This window comes from Lagopus muta, chromosome 17 (genome assembly GCF_023343835.1).
Source record: "Lagopus muta isolate bLagMut1 chromosome 17, bLagMut1 primary, whole genome shotgun sequence".
In the NCBI taxonomy this organism is placed as follows: Eukaryota; Metazoa; Chordata; class Aves; order Galliformes; family Phasianidae; genus Lagopus; species Lagopus muta.
Window position 1 is genome coordinate 8,846,821 of NC_064449.1, and position 18,322 is coordinate 8,865,142.

The 18,322-nt window shown below is 39.8% G+C and overlaps 1 protein-coding gene across 5 annotated transcripts in view; it reads left to right on the top strand.

Moving 5' to 3' along the window:
* TMEM132C (transmembrane protein 132C) overlaps positions 1-18,322 on the top strand; it is a 180,151-nt gene that overhangs the window by 154,532 nt on the left and 7,297 nt on the right. For all 5 annotated transcript variants that reach the window (XM_048963980.1, XM_048963982.1, XM_048963983.1 and 2 more), the window contains 3 exons: positions 13,214-13,419; positions 13,884-14,157; positions 15,026-15,217. In XM_048963980.1, the coding sequence (XP_048819937.1) occupies positions 13,214-13,419; positions 13,884-14,157; positions 15,026-15,217 (672 nt within the window). The remainder of the gene's footprint in view (positions 1-13,213; positions 13,420-13,883; positions 14,158-15,025; positions 15,218-18,322) is intronic.

The window sequence follows — 18,322 nt, forward strand, 5'->3', positions numbered from 1 at the left end:
CATGGAGCACAAAAGCATTCCATCCTAAATTCCTTTTGAAATTCTCAATTAAGCTTTTATCATAGAATCATTGAATGGCCTGGGTTGAAAAGGACTACAGTGATCATCCATTTTCAAACCCCTGCTATGTGCAGGCTCACCAACCACCAGACAAGGCTCAGAACTGCATCCAGCCTGGCTTTGATCGACTCCAGGGATGGAGCATCCACAACCTCCTTGGGCAGAATTTATACTGAATTCTGTAGGTTTATCATTTTCCTCTGTAAAATACTCATCTGAATATCCTGTTGGGAGTTACCATTCTTTTACAAGATAAAGTCTAGTCCTAATAAACGATACCTCTTTGTACAAGATCATGAAATTCTCAACAAAGGTGTGCATGTGTCTACAGTTAATATTCCCAAGCATCCTTGTCATAGCAGAATCATCTGTCAAACAGATAAGTGTCCATTTGTATGGGTCCTGCAGACAGCCTAGAGGTAATGTTTTTGCCCTGCTACATGGCCATCAGATAAAAGCTTATTTGTATTAATTTTTACGGTGCCTTCAGTTTGGCTTCTGTTACATTATTCTCAGTAACAGAGCCCAGTGGAGATTGAAAGATAAGATATATCTGCAAGTTACAGGTAATAGTTTCCCCAGTGATAAGCTTGGTCTCGAGGCAGCTCAGTGCATTGTCTGCATCCTGTCTTAATCTGCTGACTATTACTCCTTTTACTTTTTTTAATACCTCTTGCTCTCAGCTCAGAGCAGCACTCTTCTTTACTTCCAAATTTACTGTTGATTTCCTGACCTTTAAAAGTCTTTGAGTGCTCTAGACCTTCACACAGGGGTCCAACCTTTAAAAGAGGACAAAAAATTTATTATGGTACTAAAAATCAAGCAACGGCCAAATTCTGCTTTGCTAAGATGGAAATTACTGGTAGGATCCGTGTATCTGTATTCATTAACAGTGATTGCTGTTGCATACATAGGCTCCTTTTCATCTCTTAGAAATTCAAGTGGAATGTGGCTGCTTTTGCCAGAGCTTTTGTGTGGTTTGCTTGAGGGCAAACACTGCTCCGGGTTCCCAGGTCACCTGGCTGCTGGAACAGATGCGGTTTCATGCTGTGAAGAAGAGCAGAATTTCAGGAGACTTGCATTACCTTGTGACATTTCCGGACTGAAAACCCTTGATGCTTACAAGCTTGTGGATGTGGGTTTGTGGTTGTTTTTTTCCATGAAAATAATCTCAGTTCAAAATCTTTTGTGCTGTTTGTATTTCAGGAGTCATTTCTGGGCTAGCTTGTATCCCACTGCTACATGAAGTGATGTTACACACATTATATCATATTTTTTATTATGCTGCTATTACTTATAAATGGTAAATTGCATGTAGTAGCCTAATACTCTGGAGACCTTATTTACTAGTTTCCTTTCATTCTTAAATGACATTAATAGCTTTAATAATGTCTTAAGCTCAAAACATAGATTCACACAACAGTTGCTCAAATATGCAGCTGCTATGGCCATCAGTGAGAAGAGAAATACAGTTCTCACCTTTAAGATATCCCTGGGCAGTTGTTAATGCACAGTGGGCTCTTGTTTTCGTTGGAGCCGACAAGCAGAGACAGACACTGACTGCAGGTAAAGCCGTTGGAAGAATGCTAGGAATTTCTCTTACAAGCCCAAATCTGGGACAGCGTGTCACAGCTGCCCCTTTCTTATCACAGTAAGTTGAAACAAAATCCCAGATCAAAGCAACACTGGACTGTTGGGGGCCGAAAATTTCGCTGAGGGTTTTTGTGGTTGAACTCTAGTATTTAAAAGACTGGAAGCAATGCTGTTTGCAAAGCTTTGAAAGCAATAGTGATGGGACTCACAGACAACTGCCCAGGTTGTGGATCTTGTTTAAAGGCTCAATACAGTATTCATTTACACACATGAGTAACTTTGCTATGAATACTACTAACATCAGGGAACCTACTCGTATGAAATTGTCATTTAGGGCTCACGAATGTTTCACAGACTTTGCCATTTGTGACGGAAACAGTTTATATGATGGAATTAATTCTTACTAAAAAGACACAGCTTATGTTCAAATGTCTGCTGTTCATTTGTGTTCCAGTCAGATTAAAGACTATTCTGGATGCTTTATGACGCCTGATGGAGGAAAATCTCAGTTTGCCAATAAGAAAGCTGACAGATGAACATGGGGTCCTAATATGTAAATAAATAGTTGTATGCTAATTGTAGTAACTTAATTTTTAAACATTATGTCTGGCACCATATCACACACAAAACCTGTTTCTCAGAGAAGTCATCGGCATTTGTTAAGAAGATACATATTTAGAAGACGCTTTTCTATTGTCTTAATATACTCAATCTTAAATAAATAGCTGTGCTTCAACCCCTTCAGTTCAAGTAATCATAGAGTCATAGAATGATATGGGTTAGAGGGGACCTTGAAGATTCTATGATTCTATGATCATTTAGTTCCAACCCCTGCCATGGACAGGGGCTGCTGCTCAGATAACTGCAAAGAAATGTCACTGCTTTCCACTATTAGCAAAATATACAGTGTATTTTACAAGTAGAAAAGGAAAGCACTGCTTTTACTTTGGTTTGAAACCACTCGTTGGCATCATCTTTAGGTAGTTTTATTAGAAATTGCGTTACCTCTTTTTCTGTCAGTAGATTGAATGCAGTTCCAAGGTGAGAGGCTGAGCTGCAGGCAGCTCTAAAGGATCGAACTCTTGTGGCTCAGTGCTGCACTCATTAAAGTGCTGCACTCATTAAAGCCATCAGGAAAGCTCACCCTGAATTTTTAACAGTATAGGGACAGTCCCTCGGGCTCCTTCATGGCTCATCATACTACCATGGTTCAAAACAAAACCCATAACAAAAATAAGTGCTTTCTATAAAAATATATATCTATAAATATCTATGGAAGGATATGGAAATGCTTGAGATTGTTGAGGAATGACCTAAATATCTGTTGTGTCACTTTCCATAGGACTAATTCAAGATCTGATTCCTTTCCTGTTGAAATTAAAAGGTTATACTATTAGTGTTACAGTGGTCTCATAGAGAATCAATGCTTCCTAAGCATAATTTGGAGATAACTGTACTTAGTTCAACGAAAAGTTATGGATATTGCCAAAATACAAGAATTAGGAAACTCTGTATCAGTCAGAGGCAAGAAAAGTCCGCTCCAAACAAAGCTTCCCATGGCCTCCGAGGTTTCTTCCCTCTGTTTTCTCTGCATCTGGAGGCGAGTAATGATGTGGTGATGGCTGTGATGAAGTGTGATGATGCAGATGGTGATTTTACAGGGAAGCAGAGTTTCAGAAGAAATCAGCCCATTAGAAACCCTGACACATCATGGGCACGCTGCGTTTTTTTCTCAACCCTTTCAAGTCCTTCTACACATAGCAGGGGAAGCATCCAAACATCTACTGCATTTCTGCACCTCAGCACATGCATGCTTTTTGTGTATGGGGCTTTACTGCAAAGCCTTCAAGACTCAGAGGATTTAGGATTTATTGTTCTGCTTTTAAGTTGTAGGAGAAAATAAGAACAAGGGGCTGATGAGAACCTGTTGTTCCTACCAGCTTTTTTGATCAAGGAAAAGTGCTACCCCCCCCTCCAATTAAAAGTGCTATAGTGAATACAATGCAATTGATTTATTGCTCAGCTTTTACTTAGGTCAAAGAAACTTGTATTTGTAATTTGTTAGGTAGGTGGAACTGTTCTAGAGATGTCAATGCTAAGTAACAAGTAGGAGGATGAAGTTTAGACTAAAACACGTCTTGTTCCTAACTCAGTCCTGTGAGATGAAAGGAAAAATGAAACAGGGTTTCCTGAAATCCATTATGACCATATGCTTGAATGTAATGTTGTCTTCTGTGGTTGGTGGGAGCATGAAGGGTTCAGTCGAAGCACCCACAGCTACAAGCAGTCCTCCTGCTCTTGTGGCACGGAGGCAGCTGCTCACAGAGCTCCGACGCCTCTTTCAGGTGCTTCATTCACATAGCCAAAATTGCAGCAGCGCTCGCACTGGGAAAAATAAGAAAAACTAGGAGCTGAAACTTTCTGGAAGGAAAATAGAAAAGTTGCATTCTGCCTTGTGAGGAGTCTGTGTTCATTCTCAGGGATGCAAGCCTTCCCTTGGTTAGCTCCAGAAGTGAGAGCAGGATGCCCAGTTCATGTGACACTGCTGTCAGAAGCATCACAACCGTGCTGCTTTTGGACTGTGTGTGAGCCTGGCATGCTCCCTGCATGGGGCTGAGGGAACACAGCAGCAGGCTCTGAACAAGCATAGGATCTGTCAGTGCTTCCCCCCATGGTGCAGAAACCACAAGGGCCAGCACAGATCGCTTTCCTGAAATGAATGTGCAGTGGCTGATGAACTGCAAATACAGTTCCAACTCACCACATTCTGATATAGCCTTGAAAGCAGAAGCTGTATCTGTGTGAGTGCAAAACTAGCAGTTTTTCTATCTGATGGTTCCTCTTTCTGCTTCTATTACTGTGTTTCTGTATGATCTGTGTGAAAGTAAAAAGCTTTTAAAACACAAGGAAAGTCACAGCATGGACATTCCATTGTTTTGCTGTTCTTTAAGCCCTGTTACTTTGTAGGCTTTTCTTCTGGTAAATCCAATATGATATGTATTCTGAACAGAATAACAAAGAGAAAATCCACCTCCTTGCCCTCCTCCATATTTCTCATAGCCCTGTGATTTACAGGGATCAGTACATATCAGCAAAGTGAAAAAACTTCAGAGGAGTTTCAGAAAAACGAAACCTGATTGCACAGTAATGTCAGATGCAAATACAACATAGAGGACAGCCGTATGTGGAGCTTTCATAGAAGATGTTCTGCCATTCACGTATAACAGTATTGCCCAAACAGTCGGTTGCAATTGAAATTGAAACTCAAAATAGACATAATCTGAGCTACTTGAATCCAGCAATAAAAGGTGTAAATACCTTGCCATCACATAATAGGCAAAGATTTCAAAGGCAGCTAATGAAGCATTTGAGCCATAACCTTGCAGACTGCTTTCCCTGTCATCTCCTGCCTTCACGCAGTTCACTGCTGGTGTTAGTGATGCCAGAGTGAAAAACCTATACATCCCAAATGAAAAATCAAAGCAAAGTGGCAATAACAATGCCTGAAAATCCACAGAAAATGCTTCAAAATCAACTTCAAAGCTGCAAGTTCAAGACTAGGGAAGAGAATAGGAGAAACAGAATGAGTCTTGTGGCAGCTATAGATTTGATGGGAGGATTAGATGTTTTCTCCAGATCTTTTTGAAAAATATAGTTAGAAAAAGTGATGTTTTGCCTCTCTTTTTCCTTTTTTTCCTGCCAATAGCTGTAATATACACAGTGTGAACTTGTATACTGCAGATACATATGAAGCTAGGTAACCACAAGCAATGTGATGTTCTCAGATGTGCAACTACTGTCCAAAGCATGTAGTTGGAAGCAATTAAAAGTTTCTGCATTCACCCTGCTTTGGCATGAAAGAAATCTGGGACTGCACTGTATGTGTAGACTGGTGCATCCCTGGTGAGCAGTAGCCAAACTCTCTATTCTGCCCCATTTTCAGAAATTACTTGACTTGAGAGTGCACAAAACAAGACAGATTTTGTTTTACGTGATAATGGTATCTGCAGAGAGCTCCTGTGGCTCGGCACAGCTACAGTTGAGCTTCAGAAGCTGGTCATTTGGGAGCAAATAGATGCCCTCCAGCCTCAGCTGGCATTTTTTGCCCCTTTTACTCTCTCAGTTCTGTCATAGTGAATGATATTCAGTTAGTTAAATGTACTGCTTCTGCTCTGCAAAGCTGCCAGCAAAATCTTTGTAATGAGATTAGATAATGTACAGCCTTTTCCCTAAGAAATGCTCTCTAGCTTTGGGGGTTTTCTAGTTAGTTTTGCTAATCTGGCTGCTGATACTGAAAATGCAGATGCTTCTCAGAGAAGAGAGTCCAAATTGCTTCTAAACTGTGGCCCTGACTTTACAGAGTCCTCTCCTTTTCTTCAGTGCTCCAGGCTCATTCCCTGCATTATTAGTGCGGGTTGCTGGGAATTTTGCCTAAGGGCTGATTGCAGGAATTGAAACCACATTTGGAACATGGCAGCTGCTCACAAGCACAATGCAACGTGAAAGCAGAAGCCATGTTATCCACTGAAAACTGCAGAGTTAATTCTAAGAGTGGCTTTAATCGCTTACTAAAGTGTAATAGCTGCCCTGCTCCCTCATCACTGTTTCCAGAGTGGAGGTGATAAGTCCTCAATATTTTGCAGAAACAAATTCATTTTATTCTGCTGGGTCATAGGTATAAAGCAACTCTCAGCGTTATTCTTGCTTGCAAGAGGAAAAAAATCAAGCCTTTCGTTTATATGACAGCCTTATCAGGGTAAAGTCTTCATTGCTGTATTTGTCTTAATGCTGTCCTGATGAGGGCAGTTTTTGGCTTCACTTTCCAAGTCACTGAGCACAGCTCCAGCTGAAGTCAGTGGAAACAGGGAGTAGCTCTGGCAAGTTAAGGCACACTAGCAATTAGCAACTCCTGTAATGGATACCTCCTTTATAAAGGCTGCTCTGAGTGTGACAGAGCTGTAAATATCAGGCCAGAGATTGTGGAAGAACTTGTGTCTGAAGCTTTAACTCTTACCAGGTTTAAACTGCCTAGCATGAGAAAATAAGTACTAAGGACCTTGAGACTGCTTCCATTTTCCAGCAGCAGGTTACTGATTACGCAGAGTTATTCAATCAGGCACTGAAATCCCTCTTATGAAGCAGTTGCCATCAGGTGATGTTAATGTAACATAGACTTTCTTAATCTATAGAACCACAGTCTGAAAACCTCTAAAATTTCTGCAGAAAATGTTGGAAGATTATTGTAGAACAAATTCTACAGCAAGGATACCAATATTTCAAAATCCTGGAAAAATGCCTCAAAATCTCGTCGAATGGTTTATCACTGCCTAGCATTTGCTGTCTGATATTTAAGTGTTAGTATACTTAATGGATAAGTCATTCTGGTGCTTTGTATTTATTAATGGGATGAATGACTTTTTTTCACAAAGCTTAACCTTCAAGTACTTCAATTGCCCTTCTGGTATATAAGAGTGATGATGCTGAGCTGAAATTGTAAGAGAGTTATATCTTTGAAAACTGCTGAGCATCACTGTTCTTTACTAATTATCCTGTAAGTTTTCCCATTGAAATTGAGATTCCTTTAAGAGGTACTGAAAAAAGCTTTTTGCTCATAGAAGTGCTTTCATAAATATTTAAGCATTTATGTAACCTTTGAATACATAGCAACACTTACATTAGTATAACAGAAATGAGCAAATGGGTTTACTCAAAATAACAGATTCTGGACCTTTCCAGCCTCGTGGGAATGATCATCAGAGAAGCCACTACAAAGTTTATTATTTTAAATAAATTTGTTTAAAGACACACACCAATGCTTCTTTGTCTTGTCAAAATTACAGAGTGAGGAGAATGTGAGCCCAAGTCATAGAGAATAGATTGGAAGCCATGTATCACAAAACTGGCCTGGCCAGGTCCCTAAGAAGAAAGCGCATCAAGGCCAGACCTGTTCAGAAATAGGATGTCCATTCTTGCTCTGTCTTGTTGACAGACAATGTCCTTCAAGAAACCTGAGATTCTTCAAAACTGCAATATTGGTCTCGTCACACGAAGTATAAAGTATGTTCTTCCAACAATAAAAGCAGATTGAGGTGGAAAAAAAAGCAGGAGTAACCTCTCTGTGAGGTACGGTCTCTTAACAGAAATGCAAGCTTATTTTTGTCTGTCGTTTTAAAGCTGTGAGTGACAGAAAAGCACTCTGTGTCAGGTGTGGCAGACGTGAAGGACTGCAAGGGCAGTGGCACACAGGCATGCAAGTTTCCTGCTCTTGCAGCCCACACATTATTCTGAGGGTTATTCTGAAGGGAAACAGTTTTTTTGGCATCTTGATGTTATTTCCAAGAGAAGTTGAGAACATCGAATTGTTCGCCAGGTGCTGAACCCAGTGTTACATTGGATTTATGTATTGCTGTCTCAAAGGAAACTTCATTGAAGAGGGCTGAGCAGCCTCACTTTTCAAAAAACAATCTAGGAGGAAAGAACACAACTCTTCACATTTCCAACCCTGACCTGCAGAAGCTTTTGACAAGTCATTTTGGCCTATTTTACTTAAAGTGGCCTCCAGCTGAATATGCCTCCACTTTATGCATGTATCTCAGCAAGGTTCTCATCACCCACAGTCACTGCTCATGCCAGTCACACCTAAAGCTTCTCTCTAAGAATACAAGTTAGTTCTAATCATTTTAGTCTCCCTCTGTATTTACAGAGCAGTAGCCAGCTAACATCCTATGAAGTACTTACCAAGCTGCTTTTCTACTGCATTTGCTTCCCTTTGATTTCTCTGACACTTCTGCTTTTTTCATACCTTCAAGTGATGGAAGCCAATCAGTTTGTGAAGCAACTCTACCGAAAGTAAAGTTTAAAATATTTATCCCACAGATATTGAAATATTTATGTCTTTATTTGCAATTAGCCTTTCTAGGTGTAGAAGGCTAATGAATACAAGGACTTCTACCATTATCATAACATGATATTATTTAATTGCAGAATAGGTGAGTTTGAAAGGGATCTCTGAAGGTCACCTTGTCCAGCTCCCCTACTCAAGCAGGTCCACCTAGAATTGCTTTCCCATTTCTCTTCGTTTCTGTTCCATTTAAAAGTTTTGAGAATTTTAAACCTCAGGGTGTTTAGTGAAGGGTAAACCGGAGAGATTTGTTCCTAGAAAACAGATAGATTCTTCACTAATTTGCAGTTTTCATAAACTTAACAGCATTGCCATATTAAAAGCTTCTCTTTTTTGTCCTTCAGGACTGTTCTTCAGGGACCTGTTGCTAAGGATTAATGTCTTTAGAGGTGAAAAATTGCTTGGATGATAAACAAGCTATATGCTAGGCTCACATGGTTGGTACCATTTATTTGTGGATCTTATAGCTGTCATTCTTTCCACTCCTGTGTACAACTGACACAAACCAGAGCAGACAGCGTTTTGAGTTTGCCATCTTTTGAAAGACAGTCCCAGCTTGTTTGACATGATATTTGTCTTATTTAAACTATCTGCCTCCAGCAGTAATTGGATGAAAATTTCTTAGTAATCTGTAGCAGAAATTAGCCAACAAAGGGCAGATAATCTTTCAGAAGTGTCAGCAGCCCTCTTATAGCTGCAGAGTCCAAGGCAGTACACTGTCAAACCCCTTATGGTGTGACAGGCAGCTCATGTTGTGATAGCCATCTCGATTCTTGCAATTCTGCAATACAGACCTCACTGTGGGATCAAGACCTTAATCTGAAATAAGTAAGAGAAAGGAAGACCCAGAGGTTTTGCATTTGACTGGTACTAGAAAACCCAATATCTGTTGCAGTTAATTTGTTTGTTACTAGGTGGAAAGGTACATTCACTCCCCAGATCACAAAGTCAGAGTGCCATAGGTAGCGATTCAAGAATGACTCTTCTTTTGATTTCCAGGCAGTAGTTTGCTCTGTCAGCTCAATAAAATGTGATTTGTTGCAGAGTGAATCTGTCCAAGCCATTTGGAAAGACAATGGCCTTTGTAGCAAAGGGACACAAAAATACAATGCCAGAAAAAAAGGAGAAACAAAGTAGAAAGCCCCAGAGAACTGTGCTTAGCCCCATCTTCAGCCATCTAGCTCCGTTATTTTAGTTTTAATCTGAAGAAAGAAGTTAGAAAAATGGAGAAAAGGAGGAAAGTAGCTGAATGCGGCTTAATAATGAAAGAAACTGCTGAAATACCACCAGAAATCTCTTTATAATGCAAAACTCCTCGCTGATCTGCTACGCAAAAGGAAAAAACAATCACTTAAAGGTGGTGGCTAAGCAGCCTTTCCCTTCCTTATCTCTCACTTCTTCTGTAGCTAAAGATAAAAAGCCATTTCAGACAGAAATTGTCTTCGTAGTCAAAGCATAAATACAACAAGAGAAGAGACAAGATCTCTGCTCAGTCTGCAGCCTTGCATTCTCTGTCAGAGACTTCTTGAAGTACTGTGGGCAGACGAGTGCTGGTCACTGTGATGTTTGGTGACCTTCTCAGAAGCACTGCAAAGCCCTGGAGGAAACAGAGACTTTCATCTATCTATCTAAAATACATAAACAAAAATCCCTTTTAAATTAAAAATAATGTGAATTTCTAACATGATCCTGTTTAATTTATTACCCTTTTTTAATCTCCCTTCTACCTTTCTTCTATGATTCCACAGGACAGTGCTTTTAGTTGTCCCCATCATTCTTGTTTTCATCTTTTTTAAACCCCGTGTGTGTAAAGATCAAAATAGTGTCACCAAGGCTGCTTTGAATTGTTCCTAACAAGTTGGCTGTGCTGTTACTTCCATCTGACTGAGTTAGTCTGAGCTAAGTGGACTGATGCAGCACACATAACTCCTACATTTTTTGGTGACAGGCATCCGCTTTGCAAGTTAGCCTTCGCATTGTGAGTTGGATGCTGAGATCCTGTTCCCTTCTCCCTTTCACCCCTGTACAGCACGAGTTGGGTAGTCTGTTGCCTTTCTTTGTAAAAAGCAATCAGTGTTACTTCAAGAACAGTGAATACCTGAAGGCACAAAGTTGAAATGCATGCAGTAATACCATATCAAATGTGCTCCTCCTAGACTCCCTCTGTGTTATGTAGGAAATAAAGGAACAGAAGAAGGAGCATGTGTAAGGACATTAGTGCTGCTTGTACTTGGTGAAAAGAGTAATGTTTTTTTTCAGTGCAAGTCATAAAGACCTGCCACTGTTGCTGATGCATGTCTAGTACTAAATATTAACCTGTAGCAATTTTAAGGGCTGCTTGTTAGCTGCAGCAGCCACTACCTTAGGATGCTATATGTATTTGTTTAGCCATTTGTTTGTTGCGTACCCATGAAGGGATATAGCAGCTTTACAAATACAGATAGAGTTTGGATCTCAGCCCAGGACCATTTAGGACTTGCAGTTTTGCTGCTATTGTTATTGCATTTTTTCCCTGACAGATACATTTGTTCTGTTACTGACAATGTTGGGCTTTAGATAATATTAAATCATATACCTAGACCAGATCAGGTAGGACTGAAGCTAAATATGTTATCAGGAATCTTTTATTAGCATGTGCATGTGGCTTACTATGTGTATAAATAAGAAGCTTGTTCAACTAACTCCAAAGGCTCATCCAATTGCCTTTGGGATCAGCTCCATAGAAATGAAGAGGATGGAGCCAGTTTCAGAAGGAGAGTGGCTACTGCTCCAAGCATGATTCAATTAGATCTCACTGACCAGCCTCCCCAAAGACTTCTGCTCAGAGGAAGGTAGAGCTAAGGAAAGAAGAGTCATATCTGAAGCTGCTTTATCAGCTGACCCAGAGATAGAATCTTGTCCTCCAGGAGCACTATTTCTGATTTGGCTCTAGAAATCCAGGCTGGAACTCCTGACATGTAGCCTTCACTTGCCTGTTCTGTAGTAATTTTCATGAGAAACATTTTCCTGATGCTGCTTCTCCCAGGGTGAAGCTGATGCAAAGGCACTGTAGAAAGCCACAGCAGCAAATATAGGACAGGGTTGTGAATCACTCTATTGTAGTATGTATCACATTATACATCTCTGCTGCATAGTACCCATAGATTAAAATGAGCAGTCATTCTGAGACAGCCTAGTGTGAACAAAGACCATTTCTGATTACTGTTCAAGTTAACATGTGTAAAAATGGGGCATGCCATTTGTGTTGATACCATCGGACTTTTAAACCTTGGTCTGAGGGAGAAGCCTAGAAAAGCTGGTGGGCCTTCTATTGTAGCTTGTAGAACCGTTTTCAGTAACACAGCCCAGCCACAGCATAACCTTCTTAGTAAATGAGTCATAAAAATGTTTGTATTATATTCTCTGAAGTTTCCTTTTGCAATCAATTATTTTACCAGAATGTGGGCAGCACTTAAACCTGACGAAGGATACAAAGTGAGGTGTATATGTCAAACTGGGAAAAATTCAGCTCCTGTATCTGTGATCACAAAGGACACCCATCTGTTCTAAGAGTGTGAGGATGTGAAAGTTTCCAGTTGGAAATCTTCATTAGAATAAAATGGTGTTGAGTGGAAGTAAAAGGGAGCAGATGATGGTATGTGTTCAGGTGGAGAGACACATTACCACCACTGCCAATATTTGTTATGGGTGATGAAATATATCTGATGGGATGGGAGCAAGAACAGGAGTGGAAGAAATCTGCTGGGTTCACTGTTAATTTCTGCAGACATGTCAGCTCATTTAATAATATAACAGCTCCCATTGCTAGCCACTTAATATATGATTAATGTACCACAGGATTTCCCCAGACATTTATGACACCTTTAGGAATAGATACGACAATGACTTTATCACGTGAAGTCACTTCATACTATTTGCATCCCTCTTAATGATTTATATATTTGGGAGTGATTTTATCACTGGTACTCAGTAAAGTAATAAATGAGAAAACTCAATGGTCTGTAAATTACAACATTGATTAAAGATGTGATTACTGATATAACTCTTACATGGCTATGATAATACTTGCTTATATTTCAAGACAGTATTTACATGTTAATGATAAATCTACTGCAGTGTTTAGAAATACTTTACAGCTTTAACTAAAATGTAAGCATTCACAAACAAATAATGTTTATTGCAGAGGGAACAAATAGATTTCTGTTATTCTGCAGTGGCTGAAATCCACTCCAAAGTCAGCTTTGTTTTCAGGACTGAAAGCAGTGTCACTTCCTGCTGAAGATCAAATCTTGTTGGAGTAGGGCTTCGATTTGTTGCTTGCCACCATTGAGACCTGTCATGGTTTCTCAAGTTCCTCTTGGCCAAGCTGTGAAAGAGCCACGCTCATTTCAAATTCCACAGCACTGTGAACAGTGCGTAGCAAACAGAGGATCAACCACTACTTTCATAACTGGTATCCAATTTTCAGGCACCTGCAGAGGCAATTAATTTTTGTGTTTATCTGTTCCCATTCTAAAAGGTTGTCATTAACATGCAAAAAGAGTGTCTTTGGGGGGGGTTTCTGTTTTGTTTTGTTTTGTTTTGAGCTGTGATGGTTACCCTTAGAGCCTGTGTTGTTTCAACAATTACGTTTTCTTCTTTCTCTCTCCCTCACCTTAGGTTTCTGATAGATGTGACTATGTTTATGTCAATGGCAAAGAAATGAAAGGCAAGGTGAATGTGCTCGTGAACTTCACGTATCAGTATCTGAACGCTCCTCTGCAAATCACAGTCTGGGTCCCACGCCTGCCTCTTCAGATAGACATTTCGGACACAGAACTGAGCCAAATAAAAGGCTGGCGAGTCCCCGTGGTTTCCAACAAAAGGTGTGTTTGAGATGCTCGATTTCTTGGGTATTTTTGTGAAATAATAGAGTTGATTTTAACTCTCAGCAAGAACAGCTGCTTCTGCACCAAAATGCAGCATCTTTCCTTGTGTAACAACAGCACTGGCAGCTTTAGTTTTGCTCTGGACATTTGCAGGTCTAATAAAGGTTTTAAAGTCTATGGAATTCTTGTTGTGTTTGTGTCTATCATACTCAACAGAGCATAAAACTTTGTGATAGTAACTGTTGTTCACACATACCAACTTAGATGAAGAAGTGTTGTTGTTCATTTGTGTTGTTCTTTTTAGTGCTGAATAGCCACGAATTAGCAATGATCTTAACACAACAGAAGGGAGGGCTTAATAACTTAAGGGAATGCTCTCCACTAGCACTCCAGTGTTAGTTTGGCTAATTTTCCTGAAAACAATTCTTTATTCTTTTTTTTTTTTTTTTTAAATCAAAAAGACCCACCAGAGACAGTGATGATGAAGATGAAGATGAACGGAAAGGAAGAGGATGCACTCTCCAGTACCAGCATGCCATGGTGCGAGTCCTGACACAGTTTGTAGCTGAGGATTCTAGCCCTTGGGGTCAGCTGAGCTACCTGCTGGGCTCGGATTGGCAGTTTGACATTACAGACCTTGTAATGGATTTTATGAAGCTGGAAGAACCTCATATTGCAAAGCTGCAGGAAGGAAGGATTTTAATCGGACGAGAAGTAGGAATGACAACAATGCAGGTACTGTGCTCTGGGCTGCCACATTCTACCATTCACTTAGAGAATCTGTACATGGGCACAAAATACAGTACAGCTTTCCTCTGTCTTGAAACAGGATAGTTTCCCATTACATTCCTGTGACCTTCTAGAGTGTCACACACATTAGAGTTAGTGAGGGGACATTCAACCAAGCTAGTGACAGTGCAAGACATGCTGAATGACCAGGAGTGGGACATGCAGCCTTCAGAGGCATTTAGAAAAGGCAGCAATTGCAGGTTGTGAGAAGTCAGAGTCCTTGTCCTACATAGATGCAGACTATCACCAGTCAACTGATGAGCATCATTTTGACTTTATGACACGAAGACCTTTAGATAATGCCTATTTTCTTTTGACTTAGTTAAACGTTAACTCAGGAAACAAAAATACAGCCTGGTGAATTAACCCTGAAAGGCCAATAGTGGAAATTGACAATACCATGTCTCAGTTCTTCTCCAGCTGAGGAAACCCAATGCACGAAATCTGAATAAAGCTTGCCTATGAGATGGGGAAGGTGGAAAGGACAATATATATGTGAACAATGCCCTCCAAAGTTCCCATAAAGACAGCAGTATGGCTCTCAAATGTGATAAAGGGAAGGATATCCTACTACAGGAATTACCAGGCAAAGAAGCAAAGGACAAATCCTAAATGTGTCTAATGTCCCTTAGGAATAACCTCTGTACTGAATGTTTTTTCCACACACCATTTGAAATCAGACTGTCTTTTCAGCGCACTCTCCCACTAGGTTTTATGCTTAAGGCTTTGGAGACAAGAAGAGCAATCAACATAAGAGATATTATTTTAAATTATCGGCCCTTCTCTAAATTGATTCTTTTGTGTTTCTCTACAGGTTTTGTCTCCTCTGTCTGACTCCATCCTGGCAGAGAAGACAGTGACTGTTCTAGATGACAAAGTGACCATAACAGACCTTGGAGTCCAGATGGTGGCTGGGCTTTCACTCTTTCTTCAGCCAAGCGCAGCAAGTAGTCGAGCCATTGTGGCTACAACTGTTGCTCAAGAGCTACTTCATACTCCTAAGCAGGTAGTTCACACCTCAGCTTTTACTGTTGTTGCCTTTTGGAATGGGGACAGTGTTTTATCAATGCAAAGTACATGTGATATTTTAGTACCAAGTGTACAAGTAATCCTAGCTCATGTCTACAGCAATTGCTTTTCTGTAGAGTTACTCTGGATCTGTCTTCTCATTTCTTCCTTTCAGATATGGACTTAATCCACACTAAGAGTTCTGGCTATACTAAAGTTTTCATTATTTACATTTTTAGTACCCTTTCTTTAAATAATGCAACATCTGTTATTTTTGCAACACAGTCTCTGGACAGTGATCTCTGTTTGCTTTATGAGCATGCCCTTGTTTTCCATGCCAGAGAGCAAAGAGCTCTGTGTATCACAACAATTTTATATTTTGAAGAGCTATAAAGTAGAGACAGAAGAAAGCCAAATACTTTTCTTTTTCCTCCTGGATTCTCAGCAGGCTTCCAGTCTCCTCTGTCCTTCTATTTTTCAAATAGATTTTGGGGAGTTCATTATTAGGGTGTCAATATGGTGATTCTTAATTTAAGCCAGCAAATTTCCATCTCTGGAAAAGGAGGCTTCCAAGCAGTCCTCAGTTCCCATGTAGAAAAGAGGGAAAAGGATTAACACCAGACCAAGGCAAACAGTTGTATTGGAACAGATTAAAAACAGCAGCAGCAGCAAAACATGTTGTATCTGTGTTCATTGCTCAGTTAGCCAATTTGAGGAGTGGGGCTGGGGACCATGCAGTTAACTTTGCCTACATCTACTCCTCTAAGAGAAACTGTATTACATCTCAAGTCAACCTTAATGGCCCATTTTTGTGATTATTGCTACCTAATTTTCTGGAACATGAAAATAATTTAGATTGTTTTATAACTTAGTGACAGGAAAATGTCACTAAACTAGGAGGACATGCTGCCCATCTGCTCAATTTACTGTATCCTGTAGAAATAAGAATCTTATCTAATTAACCCATTTATGCCCTTTCTCCAGGGCTTAGAAACCACTTCTGACATGGTGTCTTCAGAGAAAGACCGTAAAAGTAAAAGCTAAAGCATGCCTAATCCAATTGCATTAAGTAGACAGAACACCATTTCTATGGCAGCATCATTGGGAGAATCATGGCTTTGATTGCAAGATAAAAGAGCTTGTGAATCTGGAAAGTTTGACAGATTTATCATCAATTACTCAGATTTGTAGGCCTGAGTATGCAAAGATACTTATCAAAACACAAGGTATTAAGGCATACTAATACATGACATCATTAGTGTACAATATGGCATCTCATATTGTATTATGGCACGGTAGTATGATATGAAATGACATTCTATATCACGTCAATTGGCAAGTTATGGAATAACAAAAAAAAAAATAACATGTAAACCTGTTTTGTTTTGAAATACTTTTTCCCAGTGTCTGTCTTTTGGAACAAAATGTTAGTGAAATATTCCTGTTGAAGCTGAATTTTCTTGTGGGAAACAGCATCTGTTTCCTCCAAGTGGCACATTTGTGTTACAGAAATGACTGGGCATATTCCATTCTGAGCAGTATCTTCTGTGTGGTGTAGTGCTGAGCAGCATGGCGATGCTGCTGTCCCCACTGCCTGAGCCTACAAAGAGCCACACAGATGCAGCTGAGAAACAAAATAGAAGTTAGGATAGCTGAAGTCCTTTTCCTCAGGAATAATTATATATATATCAATATTATGATATGTCAGTGTGTTCTTAGTCAAGTATTTTCCTTAGCTCCACTTTAGTATCTTCAATGGCCAAGCCTCAACATCTATCAACAAACATGCTTGGGTGTTTGGTACTCTGGCAGGCACAATATTGTTCCTACCAGATTAAGCAGTACATCTCCATTGTGGAATAGAAAACGCACAGCACTTTACAGTTGTGATATTACAGATCCTTCAATATCATAGGAATGAATTCAGTGTTTTATCTGTGACTTTCAGTGAACATAATGACTAGATTATTTCCTTGGTTACACACATCATTTCTGCACAGGTAACACAGCAACCAAAGCACAAGTCCTGAAAAGGTTCACAGTTTTCCCAAACATTTAGCAATTCAAAACAGATAAGCCACTTTTTCCTTCCTTTTACTCTCAGATGCCTGAAATTAGGTATCTCTATCTATCATTAGGCAACTAATTACCTGAGGTGACCTTGTGGGATGCTGAGCCCACACCTCCGTTTCTTGAAATCAATGGCTAGTTCTTTAATGCTGAAAATGGACTAATGATTTAGGTGCCTGAAAATAAGTGGAGGTTAACCAAATTTTAAGTAGTAAGTTGAAATATTTTCTCAAAATTTGGAAACTGTAGCTGTGCACAGTCTGTTTTTAGTGGCAATCTGCTCAGGTAGGAAAGCTGTTCCATTTGGCTTGCAGACTTGTTCAAATAAACACTGCTATCTTAAAACCTTCTTCAAAATGTAAATAAAAGAAAATCTTCAGTGGTTAAGTGTTTTCAGATCTGAATGAGCTTCAAGGACTCTTACATTTCTGCTAGCTCTTCAGGGGAAGCTCAGTCATATCACAGCTTTTTCGTCACTGCAGGGTATGGCATGTAGTGTAATGAACTGGCAGCGGATAAAGTGGAAGAAAGACAAAAGAAAGCCCTTAGTAAATAACTGTATGTATTAAAGCATCTCTCAGCACTACTAGAAAACTGAAGATATTTTCTATGGAATCAAAAAGAGCAGTGTTAGCACTTTTTAAAGGCCAAGTTCTTCTCCTCTGTGCGTGTAGCTCATGTTGACATCAGTGGCAGGACCCAGCACTATGAGGTCATCTGTAACCTCAGGGAGTGTCCTGCAAGATGTCAGCTTTCCCCCTGATAGGAGGTGAGGGTGCTCAGTGTCACTTGAGCCAGGATGACAAGCTGGAGTTTTTACACATCCCTGCCCTTTGGATTGACACAATAGTGTCCTTTTTTAGCTTGTGTCCTTCATGAAAGCTATTTCTGGGAGTTCACTGACATCTCAGAGTTAAGTAATGGATATTGAGGGTATTTTTATGGTGTGGATTCATTACTTTGTTCTTGCAGTGTAAATTACTTTTAAATTGTGTTTCTATATTCTTTAAACTGATAGAGCAATGAATGTAAT